We start from the raw sequence: 17,567 nt of genomic DNA, 5'->3' as shown, positions 1-17,567 counted from the left end.
ACTTAGTGTTTGAGCTTCGGGTGTGTTCAAAGCTGAACAGTAAAGATATGGGGGCACCTTTCCCTTGTCCCAGGAATCTATTTCCCTATTGTCAAATTTGGAATCCTTGTACAGAGAACAATGGAGGGAAAAACCCACAAAACACTCTCCTCCTTTGATGCTCAAGCTTTCTCTGATGCTAAGAGCATTATCAGAAATCGTCAAGCATATTAGACATCTCTGACACTCGCAGGTCTTTGGGCTCAGTAATTGAGCAGCATTTTTCAGGCACCGTTAGCCCATTTCTTTCCTTTAATGAGTCAGAAATGGATGTTGATGATTGTAGCTGGGCAGAAACTCAATGTGGCATCAGTGTAAGAACAGAGGGGCTCATGAATGGTCTGAGTCCTGCTGTCTGTGTGCTCATCTGCCGCTGCAGTGTGTCTCAGCTGGTAGCACGAAAACCGGAACTCACCACCCATCGGGCTTCTGTGCAGAAATGTCATCGTCGTTTTGAAATCAGGCAGCACCGATCAGCTGCAAACCTAAACATGAAGTTCTTAACTTTTGTCCAGGAAGTCCGAAATCATAAATAAGTGTCCTTGTCAAACAAAGTACCCTATGCCTATGCTAAGGCTCTTGTCATCTAATGCCTCAGCCTTACTGTGTTTACTCAAATGAACTTTCCCCAAACTGTATTTATTCATTTTTGTGCACTAGCTTAATTGTAGTAGAGGCAAGTCCTTAGCTCAAGGTCCAAAAACCTGACTGCTTTGTGTCCATAGCAACCTAAATCTCAGTCGCTTGTAAAATGGGAGTAATCATGTCTGCCCTGCCCATGGCCACATTATGTGAGGGTATTTGAGGGACCACTGTGCACTCATCCTAAGACTTTAAGTGAAGGAAGTTCTGGCCTTGCTAAGAAAGTAGTCACTTGGTGGGTCATTTTGGACACATCTTCCTACTTCTTTCCTAGTTGGAGTGATCTTGTTATTTAGAAGACTGAGTCACCTTCAGACCAGAAAGCACGTGTGTGTGTGCGTGCGTGTGTGTGTGTGTTATCCAGGATGAACATCCACCCGTTGTATTCTCTGCTCTATTTTGTTTTGAGAAAGAAAGAATAGCAAAAAATATGAAAAAAAAATATTTTGACCATTCTTTGCCCTCTCTGTTACTTGTTTCTTACAAAGAAATTGTATTTCTCGTATTTATAAATTAATACATTCTAAAATTAAAATTAATAAATACAAATAAAGGAAAGGGAAAAAGTCCCCCCCCCCATTTACAGTATACACTTTTCTCCCTGGTGATGGGAACTTTGTTTTTGGGTGACTGATGCCTGCTGTTCACCCCTGCTCTACCAGGTCGGTGGCCACACAATGCTGCCCATTCGCTGGATGCCTCCAGAGAGCATCATGTACAGGAAGTTCACCACAGAAAGTGATGTCTGGAGCCTGGGAGTCGTGTTATGGGAGATCTTCACGTACGGCAAACAGCCCTGGTACCAGCTGTCCAACAACGAGGTACGCTGTGGGCTGGGTGAGACCCCCCAAAGGCTGGTGTCAAGAAGTGTCCCTCGGCTAGAGGCCAGGAGACAAAGTTTTGTGGCTTTGTTGGGAGCAGCACCTCCCATGTGGCCTCTCTGTACCTAAAATGTCATGGCCAAAGTATAGTCACTCGCTGAATTGAAGCATTCTAGAGAAAGAAAAGCTGTTGCTGGCACACCTGGGATTTGCCAGTGATGAGGCTGAAAATCACTTGTGCTGCTCATCTGGTAGATTAATAGCAGATGTGGCACTCTCACACCTTCAGAGTCCAGCTAGTAGTATTCCAATAAGGTTTCAAGTCTCTCTCTATTTCTTTTTTTTTTTTGCACATCTCACTAGAACATTCTAGTGTTTTATTTTCATATTTCAATTCTTTTGCAACTACATCTATATTTGAGCAAAGCTTCTTGGTCAGGCACCTCACATTTTCTTCAGGCTTTATCTGAAGAAGTCTTTTATCCCAACTCCACTCATTTCTACAGCTTGGAGTTGCCTCAGCACCTTGACATGAAAGTTCCAGGCTCCATCTCAGGCCAATAAGGCTAAAATCCATTGGAATTACAGTGTGAGGTCTGGAAGCATCCCACAGAGAGAAAACATTTCTCCATCAGTTTGGTGACCTCAGTGTGCCTAGAAAAAGAGACATAAACCAATGAAATTAACCATGATTTACCGACCCATAATAATTGCTCTCTTCCTCCAGAAAAAAGTGAACACTGAGTGGGTTTCTTTAGAGCAGCCCTCTCCTTGCGATAACATTTGCTTTATCTGCTTTGTTTTTCTTCTTGGCTGATTCTGTCTTCTATCTCCATCCTGTTCAGGTGATAGAATGCATCACGCAGGGCCGAGTCTTGCAGCGACCTAGAACGTGCCCCCAGGAGGTCTATGAGTTGATGCTGGGGTGCTGGCAGCGGGAGCCCCATATGAGGAAAAACATCAAGGGTATCCACACCCTCCTTCAGAACTTGGCCAAGGCATCTCCAGTCTACCTGGATATTCTAGGCTAGGGCCCCTTTTCCCAGATCGATCCTTCCCAAAGCACCTCCTCAGATCGGCCGAGAGGATGAACGTCTTTTAGCTGCCGCTGGATGCCATCAATCTGCTGTTCTTCACTCCGACAGTATTAACAACAAAGACACCGAGAGGCTTTCAGAGGGAAGCCATGTGCACTTCTCCATCCGTAGACACAGTATGGACTTCTTTTGGCATTGTCTCTTTCTCTCTTTCCATCTCCCTTGGTTTCTTCCCTAGTTTTTGTTCTTTTTTTCTCTTGTCTTTTTTTTTTTTTTTTCTTTTTGGTCTTCCTTGCTTCATAGTCCTTTCCCTTTCTTTTGAATCAATCTGGCTTCTGCATTACTATTAACTCTGCATAGACAAAGGCCTTAACAACCCTAATTTGTTATATCAGCAGACACTCCAGTTTGCCCACCACAACTAACAATGCCTTGTTGTATTCCTGCCTTTGATGTGGATGAAAAAAAGGGAAAACAAATATTTGACTTAAACTTTGTCACTTCTGCTGTACAGACATCGAGAGTTTCTATGGATTCACTTCTATTTATTTATTATTATTACTGTTCTTATTGGTTTTGGATGGCTTAAGCCTGTGTATGAAACAGGAAAACTTGTGTTTAATATGGGAAGCCTTTATCTATGGGAGATTAAAACCAGAGAGAAAGAAGATTTATTATAAACCACAGTATGGGAGGAACAAAGACAACCATTGGGATCAGCTGGCGTCGGTCCCTACTTAGGAAAAACCCAGCGATTGTTAGCTGGGAGGAATGTATTCGGCACCTTCCCCTGAGGAGCTTTCTGAGGAGTAAAAAGACTGTTGAACTCTGTGCCATGGACTATTCTTTTCCCATCACCAGAAACACTAGAGTGTAGTTGAGAGAAAAGATGGCTTCCATGAGACGCAAGATGGTGCATCGCACGTCGGGACAGTCTTGTCTTTGCAGGTCACGGTGATAGCACTGGTTTGTTTTTCCAAGTGTTGTCCACTGAACCTTTGTCGAGTTCAGCTGAAAATGGGTGAATTCTTGTCCAGAGATCATTTCAGGGTCAGGTGGGAAAGCCAAAGACTTGGAAAAGATGGGACAAGCTATAAATTCGGAGGCATTATATTGAACTTTTCAGATAGCACTTCCCTCTGAACCCTGCCCTCCATCCCACCTGTCCTTTAAACTGTGCAAGCAAAATTGTGCATGGTCTTCGTCGATTAATACCTTGTGTGCAGAAACTACCGCTCCAGACGTCGTGCCCCTGATATGTAGAGCAGATCCATAAGAGGTATAACTTCTATAATTAGGGGAAGCTAATGGAGTTCATTAGCTGAGTATAAATGTCTCTGGGTCATATGGTGGTGATGGGTTTTATGGAAGCCTAGATGTCCTCATCTGCATCAACTGGACTGTAGGACTGTTGGGAAGGGCAAACTCAGTCCCCGAGGGGCAAAGAAACCTCACCCTGGGGACATCACATGCAATGATGTCCAGTGTGCACAGGCCAAGGTCTGGGTGTGGGCTCTGGTTGGGAGAGTGGTTTCATTCCAAGTGCACTCCATTGTCAGTATGTTCTTTGTTGTTGTTTTTTTTCCCACTCTATTAAAACAAGTAAAAATTTTTTAAAAATCAGGCACAGCATGCCAACGGGGAGCTATGCCCAGACCGAGCTTTGGAGGTGTGCTTCTGGGTATAGTCGTGGGTTTTGCGAAAAAAGGTTGTAAATTTAAATAGAAATTTACAATTATTTGGACGATCTGTTTTACCAAGGAAGAAAAATATTTCTGTTCCTCAAGAAAACTTGCTACCCTCTGTGAGGGGAACTTTGTTAACTTGACATCTTTATAACACAAGCCAGATTGAAAGTGAGTGATTTTAATTCATCTTAGGACATTTTATTTTGTATTTGTTTCTGAAGGTGCAATTGCTCTGTTTCAGTTTTGCTTGCGCCCTTAATTCCCGGAGCACCTTATTTTCCATTCTAGGCTTTGAAAGCCAGTTCTCAAAAAATCAAAAGTGTTGGTTAACAGAGAATGAAAGGAAACGCAGTAGCATCAGCCACCAAGTGAAGGGAGTTGGACAAGACGAACCCTCCAGTCCCTTCGAGTTCTGCGCTGGCCTGTGAGACACGGGACTTGAATTGATTGTTCTCTTTGTCGGTGAAAAAACCCTCCAGAACACACATAAAAACATAATGAAAGCCATATCTCCATGATATATACCTGTACGTATATATCCTATTAAGGACCCATGGTACTGTTAAAACACTGTGGCACTCTGGGAAGCAGTAAAGAAGGGGCAGATTTGTACAAAACTTTTCTAGATTCCATCAGTGATGACCTGAACACCTGAACAGGTTTGTCATTCTGCGTGACCGGCCAGCTGCTTGGGGGCGGGGGGGGGGGGGGGGGGGGGGGACAAGCTGCAAGTTATTCCTTTTATTCGATAAGAGAGCAAAGGAGGTAAAGATGCTAAGGGATCAAATTCAAGAAGGGCTGCGCAGTTTTAAAGCAAGGATTTATTTAAGGCAAATGAGAAGATGGGAGCATTCTATTCCATTCTGATATTGTTTTCCTTTAAAGGAAAAAAGCAAAAAACAAAAACAAAAAATCTGCTTACCTTCTGACAGGCCCCTCAAGGTCTTGAAATGAAAGGTTCTATGCAAGTGCAAAGTTTTATAGTTATTTATATTGCTGATCATCATCATCATCATCATCATTATTATTATTATTCTGTTGTCTCAATAGTAGGTACTGATTTCAGAGACGTCTCGCATTGAAAGAATACCAGATTGGATGAACCACAGAATAGCTTAAAATAGTCATCACTGTTCCTCTACCATCTCCTCTTCTCATGCTTTTTTGATTTTTAGAAAAGGAACATCCTCGTTCTGAAGTGTACCGATCACAGAATATGGCCTGCTACCAAATTTGTAAAAAACTCCAACAGCAGTAGGGATGAAACTAATTCTCTAGCCCAAGCTCAGTTTGCCACTCATTTCCATTTACAAAGTGTTTCATAGTTTTCCAGCACCTTTCACACCTGTGAGCAAATTATTCCCATTTTTTACAAATGAGGAAATTGAGGCTCGGAGACGTTAAGTGGCATGCTAGAAATCTCCAGGCTTGCTTCTGGCACCAGTGGGATTTGATCTAAGTGTTCGGACTCTGAAGTTCATGATTCTGTCCACTAGAGACTCCCGGATTCAGACAAACAGTCCAAGAAAGCAAGCACGGTGATAAATTCATGAAGCAGGACATGAAGTTGGAAGAACAAAATGAAATACCTGAGATGACAAGCAGCTGAAATATTGTGATATATAATCATGCTTATAGCTTCAGTGAAGTCCTTGTATACTGAACCAGCATCATAATCAGGCTTATTTAGAAAGCATTTTGAACTATGCTATAGAAGATCATATCAGAATTCACATTATACAGATGTGTTCACATCCACGCTGTGGTATTTTCATGTATTTATATGTGTGTTATAAATACTTGATTTATACATAGACAGACACACAGGCACAGTGTGTCTGTGTGCTTATGTATAAATGTTTAGGCACACAGTAATAGAGATAATTCTAAGTAGGGTGCAGTATGAATAATTTGCTTAAAATCTGCTAAATAACCAAAACTTTTTAATGCCCTATTGCGGTTAGTGCTTCCATTCTCCATGTGGGTAGGACTACATCGCACTTTTCAACTCTGTGCAGTACTGCATGGGTGGAAGACATATTTAAGGTAATGTGCTTCCCAAAACAACTGAATCAAAGCCATCCCACTACATTGAGTCCTTTCCCTGGCTCCTTGCAAAGGAGAATGCAGACTGAAATAGATCTCCTTATGTAAAGGTCCAGGAAAGGAAAATTGATTTTTTTCCATCTTTTTGCACATTTGTATCATGCTCACCTTGTCCCACTGTGACCCCTTTACACTTGTGTTCAGAGTCCAAGCATTCCAGAAGAGAATCAGAATGTCGGGAACCCAGTGTCTCAAAAGTCAGTGGTGAGAAGTCCAAGACCTCACCACAAGGCGAGCGACTCTTAGGAATTTCCGTGTCTGAGTGGGAATGCAAAGCAACAACAGTATAAAATGCTGTCCTTTGCAAAGAGCCATGACAAAAGGATCCCCTGGTCAAGAACAGACTTTTCTTTTTAACCTTTTCTTTTTGCAAATCTTCTATAATGCCAATGGTTTTAAACTGTATATCTAATTAAATAAATGACTCCATACACACACACCCTTAATTCTCTTGCTCTCTCTCTCTCTCCCTCTTTCTCTTTTTCTCCCATTTGAGGATTTTTGTTTCCAATGCTGAGTTCGGTTTGACACATTACAGAAAATGGGGAATGGCTGGTGACCCAATCCTCAAATGGCTAATGAAGGTTAAAGCACTTCCTTCACAGTGTGTAATTGTGGCATGCAGAGACTCCCAGGTTGTGATAGCAAATGTTATTCTAAAGAATTAGGGTTGGGAGGGATTTGTAGTTAAATATGACAGCACGTGGAAGGCTATTTTCTCATTGTTAGGGCTAGAATGAATCACTGCTGCTCAAGTCAAAGGCTCTTGAATATTCTCAGTTTTTGCATTGTGCCCCCTTTTCCTTCTACTTTTATTTATGTATTTATTTATGTATGTATTTATTTATTTATTCATTCATTCACTTATTTATATATTTTTTGGCTCCATTCATCACAAACACAAAGCAAAGCAAAAAAATATATATATGTGTGTGTATATGTGTTGCAGGCAAAACACTGTGAAATTCACAACAGCAACCAAGCAACTCTTTTTGCCATCTTAACATACGTCTCAGGAGACGAAATGGAAACACATGGGGATGTCATTCTTTTAGTCTATGCATTCTAGGCCAGGTCCGTGTTTGGTTTTTTTTTTCCCCCTTTGGTCTGTGCATTAATGAAAAGGATCCTGAGTGAAGGTTGGCTGAACGTTCAATGTAACGGAGCAAGCATAATAAAAGCTACTAATAGCCACATGTTTGGACTGGAAAAAAAAATCAGAGAAAATGAAATGAAATGTATAAAGGCCTACTACATCTTGCAGCTTGTATATCTTACTATTGCTTTAATAATGTATAAAACAACTGGAAATGTTTTAAATACGAGGTCTTTGAATTAAATGTGGATTTTAAATATGTAATCCCTTGACAAATGACCAAATTCTTGTGAAATATTGCTCCCTGCATTCACTGATCATTACCTATCACTTACAAATCTGCCTAGAGATGTGGGACACTCTCTGCATCTGCTTCTGTACATGGAGAGATGTTTGTATATATCCAGGCCATTTACACACACACATTTCAATATCTCTCTGAAGATATATTGCCCTTTAAATTGTGACCTGGTATTTGGAACTCTCTTTTTATTTGCTTTATTTTCTTTTTAATGTGACGTCTCTGTGCTGATACTTACTGGTTCTTGTTTTGCGATCTGTTTTGAGGTCCATTGCTTTACTAAGACCCACTGCATCTTGGCTGATTTCAAAGTGACACCAGAATATCAGTGTTTAAAAAAAAAAAAAAGTTTTGTTTGTAAATCATGTGACCAGCTTCTCTCAACCTGACATGGAAAGTCTCTTGTACTACAGTGTATTTAATAAAAATGATGTCTTACAATAAATAACATCCTCCAAAAGAGACACTAAAAGTTACATGATGATTACTTTAAAAATGTATAGCATTTTCACAAGGCATGTGTGCTCTTTTTACTGTCTATCTGTCTGGATTTTAATATGGTCACTGCAGATGCGTACAGGGTTCATGAGTTGAAGGCAAAAAGAGTATGTGACCTTTGGAACAAGTTCCCTGGCTGATCCTTCCATAACCTGGCACTTTCAACTTCTATCTCAGATAACTGGAACATCACTGTCAGTAGAACTTTCTGCAATGGCATACATGTTCTATCTGCACTGTCCAACGTGGCTAGATGGCACTTGAAATGTGGCCAGGGTGACTAAAGAACTGAACTTTACATTTTACTTCATTTTAATTAGTTCACCTGTAAGTAGCCACGCGTGGCTCATGGCTACCATGTTGCCCAGCACAGAGGGAGAAGATGGAATCACTGTGATTTCTAGTGGATCAGACCTAAGAAATCTGCCAAGACACAAGTTGTGTATCATGGTATCCCACGGTAGGGGCATCTTTGAGGATCATAATGGCTCAGGAGCGGTAGCCAAATTAAAAATGCCACATTCTCTTGGCCTCTCAGTTAACCAGTGTTTCCTAAATCAAAAAGGTGAAGGAAAGCAACATACAGGTGACTTGTCGGGGGTCTTGTATCCTGTCTCTGTCTCACCAGCAGGTGGCCCACCCACTCTTCTCCTCAGAATCTCACCGTTGTGTTTTCCAGTGTCTGACCTCTTCCCCTCTACCTCCTGTGAGAGGAAAGGAGACATCTGGGCAACATTCCTGGTGGAGACTTCAGGAACATAAAGTTTGGCAGTGGATTATCCCCAAATCCGACTCCTCAGGAACTTTGCCTCATGAAAGCTCCTCTCTCTGGTGCAGCTAAAGTTTTCCTTGAGTTATAAAAATATGACCAGGTTAACACTATCAGCAAGGACTTGGGGGATTCAAAGCTACGTAAGGAGGGAAACAACTTGTTCAAAAATCCAAATCAGGGATCCCTGGGTGGTGCAGCGGTTTGGTGCCTGCCTTTGGCCCAGGGCGCGATCCTGGAGACCCGGGATCGAATCCCACGTCGGGCTCCCGGTGCATGGAGCCTGCCTCTCTCTCTGCCTGTGTCTCTGCCTCTCTCTCTCTCTCTCTCTGTGAGACTATCATAAATAAATAAAAATTAAAAAAAAAAAATCCAAATCAGATCGCATGTCCCTGTGGGATGGAGAGACTATCCCGCCAGAAGAAACCAGATTGAAGGATGAAAGTTAAACTTACTGGCCAGCTCGAAGCCAGTCTGGACTATTAAAGCTTCACACTTCCATCAGTCCATTTTCTGATAGTCCCATTGTTGGGACAATTACAATGGTATCACTTTAAATTCCAAATCCAAGGTTAAGGTTTCTAGTGCCCTTGTCTGCTTCTTCCTCAAACACACTCCTATAGTTCTCCCTTAAAGATGTGTAATTTCCTATTGAGAGTAACACTTCTGCAGTACTGTGATGAGTAACCTCACGGATGCCTACTGCATGCCACGGTGTAATGTATGTGTGCAAATGCCTGGGGCCACTGTCACAAATTATCACAAACTGGGTGGCATAACACAATGGATGTTGATTCTTTCATAGTCCTGGAGGCCAGAGCCCTGAGATTGAGGTGTTACCTCCAGGGACTCTAAGGGAGAATCTGTTCCTCAACTGGTCCAGCCCCAGAAGTTCATTGGCCTGTGGCCACCTTGCTCCAATTTCAGCCTTAGTAGTCACCTTGCCTCCTCGTCTTCTTGCCTGTCCTCTGTGAGTCTGTCTTACAAGGATATGGGTGACTCCATTGAAGGCCCACCTGCAGAACCAGGGCAAGCTCATTCTCTTGAGATTCTTACATCTTCTCCCTTACGAAGTTACATCCATGGGTTCAGGAGATTACACCATGGGCATATCTTTTTGGAGACCACCATTCAACTACAGAGTATTACCCAACACTTAAATCAACCCTGGGAGGCAGGTACTATTATTATATGCAGTTTACAGATGAGAAACTGAGACACTAAAAGTGAAGAAACCTGCCAGGAAGTTTGATCAAGATCAATTGACCAGTAAATATAGTGCTTACTATTTGTCAGGAAGACAGTCATCTGTTGCTCAAGGGCTCTTACTGCAGGCAATAGGCAGAAATGCAGACATCTGGCTGGCAAAGGGAAGGCCTGCAGGTGGGCGTTGGGTGGGACATGTGACTTGGTGTTTAGGGTCTGTTTGAAAGTAGCTCAACAGCCCAGTCTTGTGGGACTGAGGTTATTTATCTGTGGGAGCCAATGCCAAGATTCAAGTTTTGAGGAGACTAAAGAGTTTCTAGGAAGTTAAACGTGGGGAGTGAGGAGGTCTTTGGTCATTAGGGACAAGGTGAGCATTTATCCACTAAGCCAAAACCCAGAGTGAAGAGAGCATCACTAGCAAGGTCTTTGGGGTACTTTCTTAGTGCTTCTAATCCTCACCCTCAACCACTCATCGGTCTAGGGGAGGGTGAGCCTGCAGGTGAAGGGAGCCACCTTACAAGATTCCAAGACTTGGGGTGATTTTAGAACTTCTTTTGCAATAAGATCCCTACATATTTAGCCATTTCCCTAATGTCAGGTTCTGTGGTAGGCTCCCATGGTGAGAGCTACATAACAGCTAACAACCCTGTCCCCTACCTCCTGCCATCTACAGGTGGTATTTTAAATGAATGTGCGGTTTAGACCAAACTCATTCAAACAAGCAATAATATATCATTAAGACCACAAGCCTGCTATGTAGGCCAGAAAACTTCCTCTCCCTGTCCTTTCATGGAAACATACCCAAAGGCAGATGCAATGATGTATGAACATCTGGCCTATATCTAGATCAGGTGACAGGGAGGGACAACATAAGACCCAGGAAGCTGCCTTTCTGGCATGAGAAAGCTGGGCTTAAGTGATTCTTTTGTTTCCTTCATGCAGAAAGGGTGACACTTGTATTTACCTGTGATAATTCCTCAATCTTCAGAGGATTTGAGTCATTTCATATACCTACAAAAACCTCTAATGTCGCTTGTACTAATTAACAAAACTTCTCGGTTTGGTAACAATATTTTAAATACCAATTAACTACTCAAGTCATTTCTCACATGGGCACTGCATCTTTATGTCAGTTATAGGATATCTATATGTCCTTATATATGTCACAATATCTAATCACTTCTAGCATAGAGACTGGATATAACTTGAACACACACGTCACATCTATACACGGACTTTAAAGTTAATTGCCATGCAGACAGTATAACCACCTCCTTATGGACAAGCTCAGCCTTTTATCCTAAAGGACATATGGATCTGTAGATACCAACCCAAATGGGGGAAACGCATCTTTCTTCTTTTTCCTTTAAATCAGATTATGTTTGACTAAAGTCCCACAGGGGCAAAATCAATCTCAACAATTACTGGGTATGTCTCCCTTTCCTAGGGTAAGCCATGGATCTCATGGCTCATTGATACCCAGGAAATATCCTAATTTACTTCTTATCACCATCCAGTGGTGCTGGTGTCAGAGTTGAAGAGCTCTGCGTATAGGATAATACATCAGGCACAGCAGAACCATTCTCCAAAGCCCCACCACCTCCCGGACATCCTATCCACTAGACATTGTGACTATCTACTCTCACAAAACGTCACAAGGCTTTACCTCCAAGACTTTAATTTAGCTTTCAGTTTCATTTGGCTTGCGGATATTTTTTTCTTTTTTCTCATTCTGTTATAATTTATCCAGCATATGTATGTATTCAGAACAAGATGGGAGGCTCTGTGCACCTGTTCAATCTTCCATCTTCCTTGGAAATCTCAAAGCTTTCTTCCTTGAATTGAGATGAGTGTTCTCTTCACATGGTCTTATTTTTCTGGCAAGATAAATATTAGAGCAGTTCCTCTCAGATTTTGTTGTGGGTCAGAATCACCTTGGATAACTTTGAAAAATGTAGAAGCTGAAGGCTCACCCTGAAAGAATTAGTTTCCATTAGTCCAAGGTGGGGCAAGAAATGGACATTTTTCCCTCAAATTCCTCTAGGTGTTTCTAATGCTCAGCTAGGGTGGAGGAATATTCATCTAGGGGATGATAACGCTTAGCCCCAAAATTTCAACCATCCAAACAAAAAACATCTGGTGATAGACCTGGACTTGACTCGGAGAGAATGGGCCAGACAGAGAAGGGTCTGGAAATTTAGTTCAAGAATGCTAGATGGAGAGCTAGATAGATTTGAAGCAAATCATCAGTATCCAAGAAGTTGAGAAGTGAACTACATGTCCTCTCAGAAAATAAGTTTCTGTAAAGCTTCATGGAAACCATTTATGGCCCAATGCTTAAGGCAATCAGTCAATCAAGCAGTCCTGATGGACTAAAAGTCCGGGGCTCCAGCTCCCTGTTATGCCAGAAGAATGGCTAGTGGTTCTGCAACTATAGGTTCTGATGACGATCATCCTGCTGCTAGCTTGCTACATACTGCAGTCACCAGAAGACCTGGATCCAGCCCATGACCCTGAAAACTGAGCCCACAGGATCAGCTGGAATTGAAGCTCCTCCATATTGCTATTACATGCCAGGCCTAGATCACTGCAGGGAGTGGCACTAGCACTTCCTTAATCATGCAACAGTCCCAAGGTCAGGATTCATCTTCAAGAGTCTACATTCAGTCCTACCAGATTGCTGTGTGCAATTCTGAAGAGTGCTGGGCATCTGAATTGGGAACATGCATACCGGATACTGATTTTATCCCCATGAATCTTATCCTAAATCATAATATTCTAGTAGTTCTGCTCTATGTGCTATCCAGCCATTTGATCTTTTTTGTGTGACAATATTGTGCTTTTTATTTATCTTTTTTTTTGTCAGCCATTTCCTACATCTAGAATGAACTAGAATAATTCTGCAACATCTTTATGATGATGGTTATTTTTGTTCAGTTCGCCTGACCACAGGACTTTTCTATAGTGGACTTAAAAGAAAAGCATTTGCAAAGTTATGTAATATGTTTTTAGTTTGGAGCGAGGACTTTCTTGGAGACAAATAGCTATTTTCCAGCTTTAGGGTATAGAGATGAATATGGATCAGAATGGTTGTTCAGGACCTCCTATAGCATCACAGATTCAAAGCGTTGGAGGGGCTGCAGAGGGCGATCCTTTGGACATTCTTGCCAGGGGGTCCAGCCCTAGTAAGAGGGAATTTGTTTGAATACATCCTCCTGCCCCCCTCTCCAATCCCCCCACCAAAGTCTATTTGCATTTTACAAAGCTTCCTTAGCAAGTACTTCCTGGTGCTGAACCAACATCTGCCTCCCATGGGCTCAAATCTCCTGGGAGTGCACAGAATAACTCTTATTCATTATTACTTGGCATCCCTTTATGACTGCCTTGTGCTCTTCCTCCCACATCCATCCCCCTACAGAAAACTCTAGAATGCTTGCCAAATACCCAGGAGAAAGGGCAAGGAACCCAGCTCTGCCTGGTAAAGCTAATGCCTAGCCCACAGTTCCATGGTTACTCTTTATTCACATCAGCTCATTTTCCCCTACCTGTTCTTCAGGCTTCAAATCTTCTTGACACAAACAAAAAGTAACTTTAGAAGGGATCAGAGAGATTAAAAGTGAGGTGTGTTTCTTCTCCTCTGCTGATAAAACAGACAACAAATAGGGGTCCACAGCCCTTATATCTGAGGGTCATCTAAAATTTCCCCAGATGCTGTTAAAAACAAGGGAAGTAAGGGAATATGGATGTCCTATGGGACAGTGAGACTTGCTGTCTCTGATGTTAGAGAAAAAAAGGGTGAAAGGTATTGCTTATTTGCCTGCTCAGGCAAGGGTGGGGGTGTTTGCTAACCTAAAGATAGCCTTAATTTTATTTGTTTTTCCTCAGGAACATCTGCTTGCACAATGATTAGACACTGGCATTCATTAACACAGGAAGTGAAGTGTCTGAGGTTTGTGTCACTGGGAGTGTTCAAGAACAAAATAAGACAGACACTCGGGGGAGTGATTTGAGAGCATTTTTCACACTATGCAAAGGTTCACCCTAAGAGAATGTCTAATATTCAGAGGGCACTGTCGTTGAGAACTCAGTCATTTGTGGTAATTGGGAGTCACTCTGCCTGGAATTGTGGGACAGGGTGGACGATGGATGACACTGACCATGTGTATGTGCCATGTGAATGAATACCTAACAAGGGCCTGGTGGCAGCAGTGTCTCAGAAAATGCTTGCTGAATAAATGAATAAATTTCTTAGGCACACAGTGAAAAGAATGCAGAACATTCTGTACACCCTTTCTACATTCCAAAGTACATTTACATATATTATGGCATTTTGCTTCCTAACATTCCCGTGAGATTGGAGCACAGGCTTTCCCCTCCCCCATTCCCCATTTTGCAGATAAGGGTCTGGTCATGGTCCCATAAATTAGGGACAGAGTCAGAACTAGACAGGGAGTTTCCTAATTCTTATAGGATTTTAGAACATTCAATCATCTGGCCAGAGACTTTAAGGAAAATTTCCCAGATTCTTAATTCTCATTTATAAGATCAGGATATGATGACAATATACCCTGAACCCCCTGTCTCTTTCCACCCTGCTCCTTTGGCTCAAAAAATAAAAAGTGATGCTATTAAAAATTAGATTTTTGAACATGTTAAGTATTGTGTGAAAGTGTGACCAGAAGGAAAATAATAAAGTATAAAAGTCAGCTACTTCATTTCTACATCTACTCTTCAAGACTTCCAGTAACAGGGGATCCCTAGGTGGCTCAGCGATTTAGTGCCTGCGTCAGCCCAGGGTGTGATCCTGGAGTCCTGGGATTGAGTTCTGCATTGGGCTCCCTGCATGGAGCCTGCTTCTCCCTCTGCTTGTGTCTCTGCCTCTGTGTGTGTGTGTGTCTTTCATGAATAAATAAATAAAATCTTTAAAAAAAAAAGACTTCCAGTAACAGTCGATTGAATAGATTTTTGAAAAAATGCAAAATACAGGAATCAATTAGATTTTCCCCATTGATTAAAGGGGATTACTGAAGAATTCCACAAAGAAATAATGGATATCATCCTTTGGCTATGCAGAGAAAGTGGGACTAGATATAGACCCAGTAAAGTTGGAGATTGGAAGCAGCTTTTGGGGATACACCAGTTTACCCTGGTCAGACTACAGATGAGAGCCCTGAGACATAGAAGGGTCATGCAGAGTGCTGAGGCTCATCCCCAGGTTTCCTAACTTCCAGAGACCCTCCAGCTATGGCCCTTAGTGTCCTATTTCTTTGACTCCCCTGGAGCTGAAGCATCTGCCTCTTTCTCTTCATCACAGTGGCCTGTGAGCATGTGTGTCCCCAGCACGCCTATTTCTTCCTTCACTCCCTTCCCCCTAAAGCAGGGTTCAAGACCTATAATCAAGCACAATAAGGGTGTATATTTCAGTTTAAATAAAATTAAAAGATTTCTTCTAGCCTTCTGCATCTCAATAGTAAGAACAAGAAACCAAACCACATTACTCCCTAAATTTTAGTTGTCCCCATCAATTTCCAGATTCCACTTAGGAGATCAGTCCTAAGTAACAGGGCTGAGGATGGGAAAGAATCCGGAAAAGCTGTGAACAGCTCCCCATTTCTATCCTCTATGTGGGTCCCTACTCCCCCCACCCAGCTTCCCCCTTGGCTCTTGAAACCCACTGCCCTCTTGGGACACCGTCCGCCCTCCATCATCCTACCTACTGGCTCCGCATCCCTCTCACATCTTTTTAAAGAGATATTTTGGGAAGCAGCACACGCACATCCAGAGACCAATTACTCAATCTCCCAGCAAGTATGGAGATGATGGAAGTATAGCCCTTCCGTCTCCTAGCAACGGCTTGGGGGGGAGGCTGGAAAGCAAGCTGGTTGCCCAGCACCACCCTGCGTAGAAGGCATTTGCGCATTTCGCTTTTGTTGTCTTTGATGGCCATTTCTAAAACTGGCTCTGTATTCTTGGGGGGATTTTAGGCATTTATTCTTTTAAAAGATCTCTGCTGACATCCACAGGTCCTATAATTAACATCTCAAGTCTTCACAGGCCGGAAGTGTTCCGTCACCCCTAAAAATACGGAGGCCCATCTTGGTCTTCCTCCTGTAGCTTATTAGGAATTTGGCCAGTCCTCTACTTCCTCCAAGCTATCTCTCGCCTTTACACATATTCAACCCAGATGTGGACATTCAAGCACTCCTTTCTTTCTTTCTCCCCGCCGCCCCCCGCCCCACCACCACCAAATTGTGAACTCTGCCCTCTAGAAAAATAAAAGTCACTGGAGATCTTACTCAGCTTGCCTTTTAACCTAAAATGACCAGCCAAAGCCTATTTCCACACCTGTTGTCCCAATGCCTCCATAGTCTCCAGCTCTGCTCCACCCTCCCCCATAGCAAACAGTCATTGACAAAGGAAATATTTGACAAACTGGAGTAAGAATTGATTAAATGAGGAAGGAAGGCATGAGCTAGCCTGATAGCTGACTCCCCTAACTGGAAATACTCAGGATCCCAAGAGAGAAGGCTGTTGAGTGGAAAGGCAGTTGTTTCTGTTGTTTATGGGAGAAGGATATCTGGGGAAAGAGAAAGAGAGGTAGGATCAGAGAGGGAAGGGAGATCTTCATTATCAATCAAAGAAAACTGAAAGGCTAAGGGGACTGGGGAGAGCTGCATCTGCTCTAAATTCAGACCCCACATCTGTTATTTCTGACCCAGGGGCCCCTCACCTTTGGAAATGCTTAAGAAGGCCAAATCCTCCAGCTAAGGCTTGGAGACAAGTGAGGGCCAATGGGAATGCCAACAACTGAAGTGTGTTTTGGGGCTGGAGTTGGGTTGGGGGCATCAAAGATCAGGAGGTAGGACATGGAGTGCTTTGTTGCAGGAACACTGATTGAAAGAACAGAAGGTGGCACTAAGCCTGCCCTTCTGTGCTAAGTTTGCAACAACCTCATGGGATGGATAAGATGAGAAGCTGGGGTTCCTAGATAATATTAACAAATTTTATTTCAGCCAAGCAAGAGGTTGTTTTCTCTAAGAAACAGGTAAGTCCCTTCCCTCCTCTACCTGCCTGTGCAGAGGTTTGCTCTTCTTGGAGTCAGTAAGTTTGCACAGATGACACCATTTCTATTGGCTCCCTTCTGGGGCCCATGGCTCACCATATAGAGCCTTGCCAGACTATCCATGTTTAGTCCTTCTGAGCCAGTTCCTGAGAGATTGCAACCATCTCACTTCTAGATAGAATTCATAAGCAATGGTTGAAGTTCTAGTAGAAAAGAAAGAGAAGAAAGACAAGTCCACACTGGCTCTGAATCCCAGGACAAGTTCCATAGAAGGGCCCACCACTGCCCATTGGTACATGAG

At 42.6% G+C, this 17,567-nt stretch overlaps 1 protein-coding gene and 1 long non-coding RNA gene across 4 annotated transcripts in view; one reads left to right on the top strand and one right to left on the bottom strand.

Annotated features, from left to right (window-relative positions):
* NTRK2 (neurotrophic receptor tyrosine kinase 2) overlaps nucleotides 1–4,159 on the top strand; it is a 327,804-nt gene extending 323,645 nt beyond the window's left edge. For all 3 annotated transcript variants that reach the window (XM_077905028.1, XM_077905040.1, XM_077905042.1), the window contains 2 exons: nucleotides 1,344–1,502; nucleotides 2,348–4,159. In XM_077905028.1, the coding sequence (XP_077761154.1) occupies nucleotides 1,344–1,502; nucleotides 2,348–2,533 (345 nt within the window). In that variant the 3' untranslated portion in view covers nucleotides 2,534–4,159. The remainder of the gene's footprint in view (nucleotides 1–1,343; nucleotides 1,503–2,347) is intronic.
* Nucleotides 4,160–11,850: 7,691 nt separating this feature from the next.
* LOC144318296 (uncharacterized) lies at nucleotides 11,851–16,050 on the bottom strand. The gene is made up of 2 exons (XR_013384156.1): nucleotides 15,917–16,050; nucleotides 11,851–12,177 (listed from the first exon to the last, which is right to left on the bottom strand). It is a non-coding gene; the product is annotated as an uncharacterized LOC144318296 (long non-coding RNA).
* Between the last annotated feature and the right edge of the window lie 1,517 nt (nucleotides 16,051–17,567).

This window comes from Canis aureus, chromosome 1, assembly GCF_053574225.1.
Source record: "Canis aureus isolate CA01 chromosome 1, VMU_Caureus_v.1.0, whole genome shotgun sequence".
NCBI classification, from domain to species: domain Eukaryota; kingdom Metazoa; phylum Chordata; class Mammalia; order Carnivora; family Canidae; genus Canis; species Canis aureus.
This window is presented reverse-complemented; position numbering and strand designations above follow the sequence as displayed.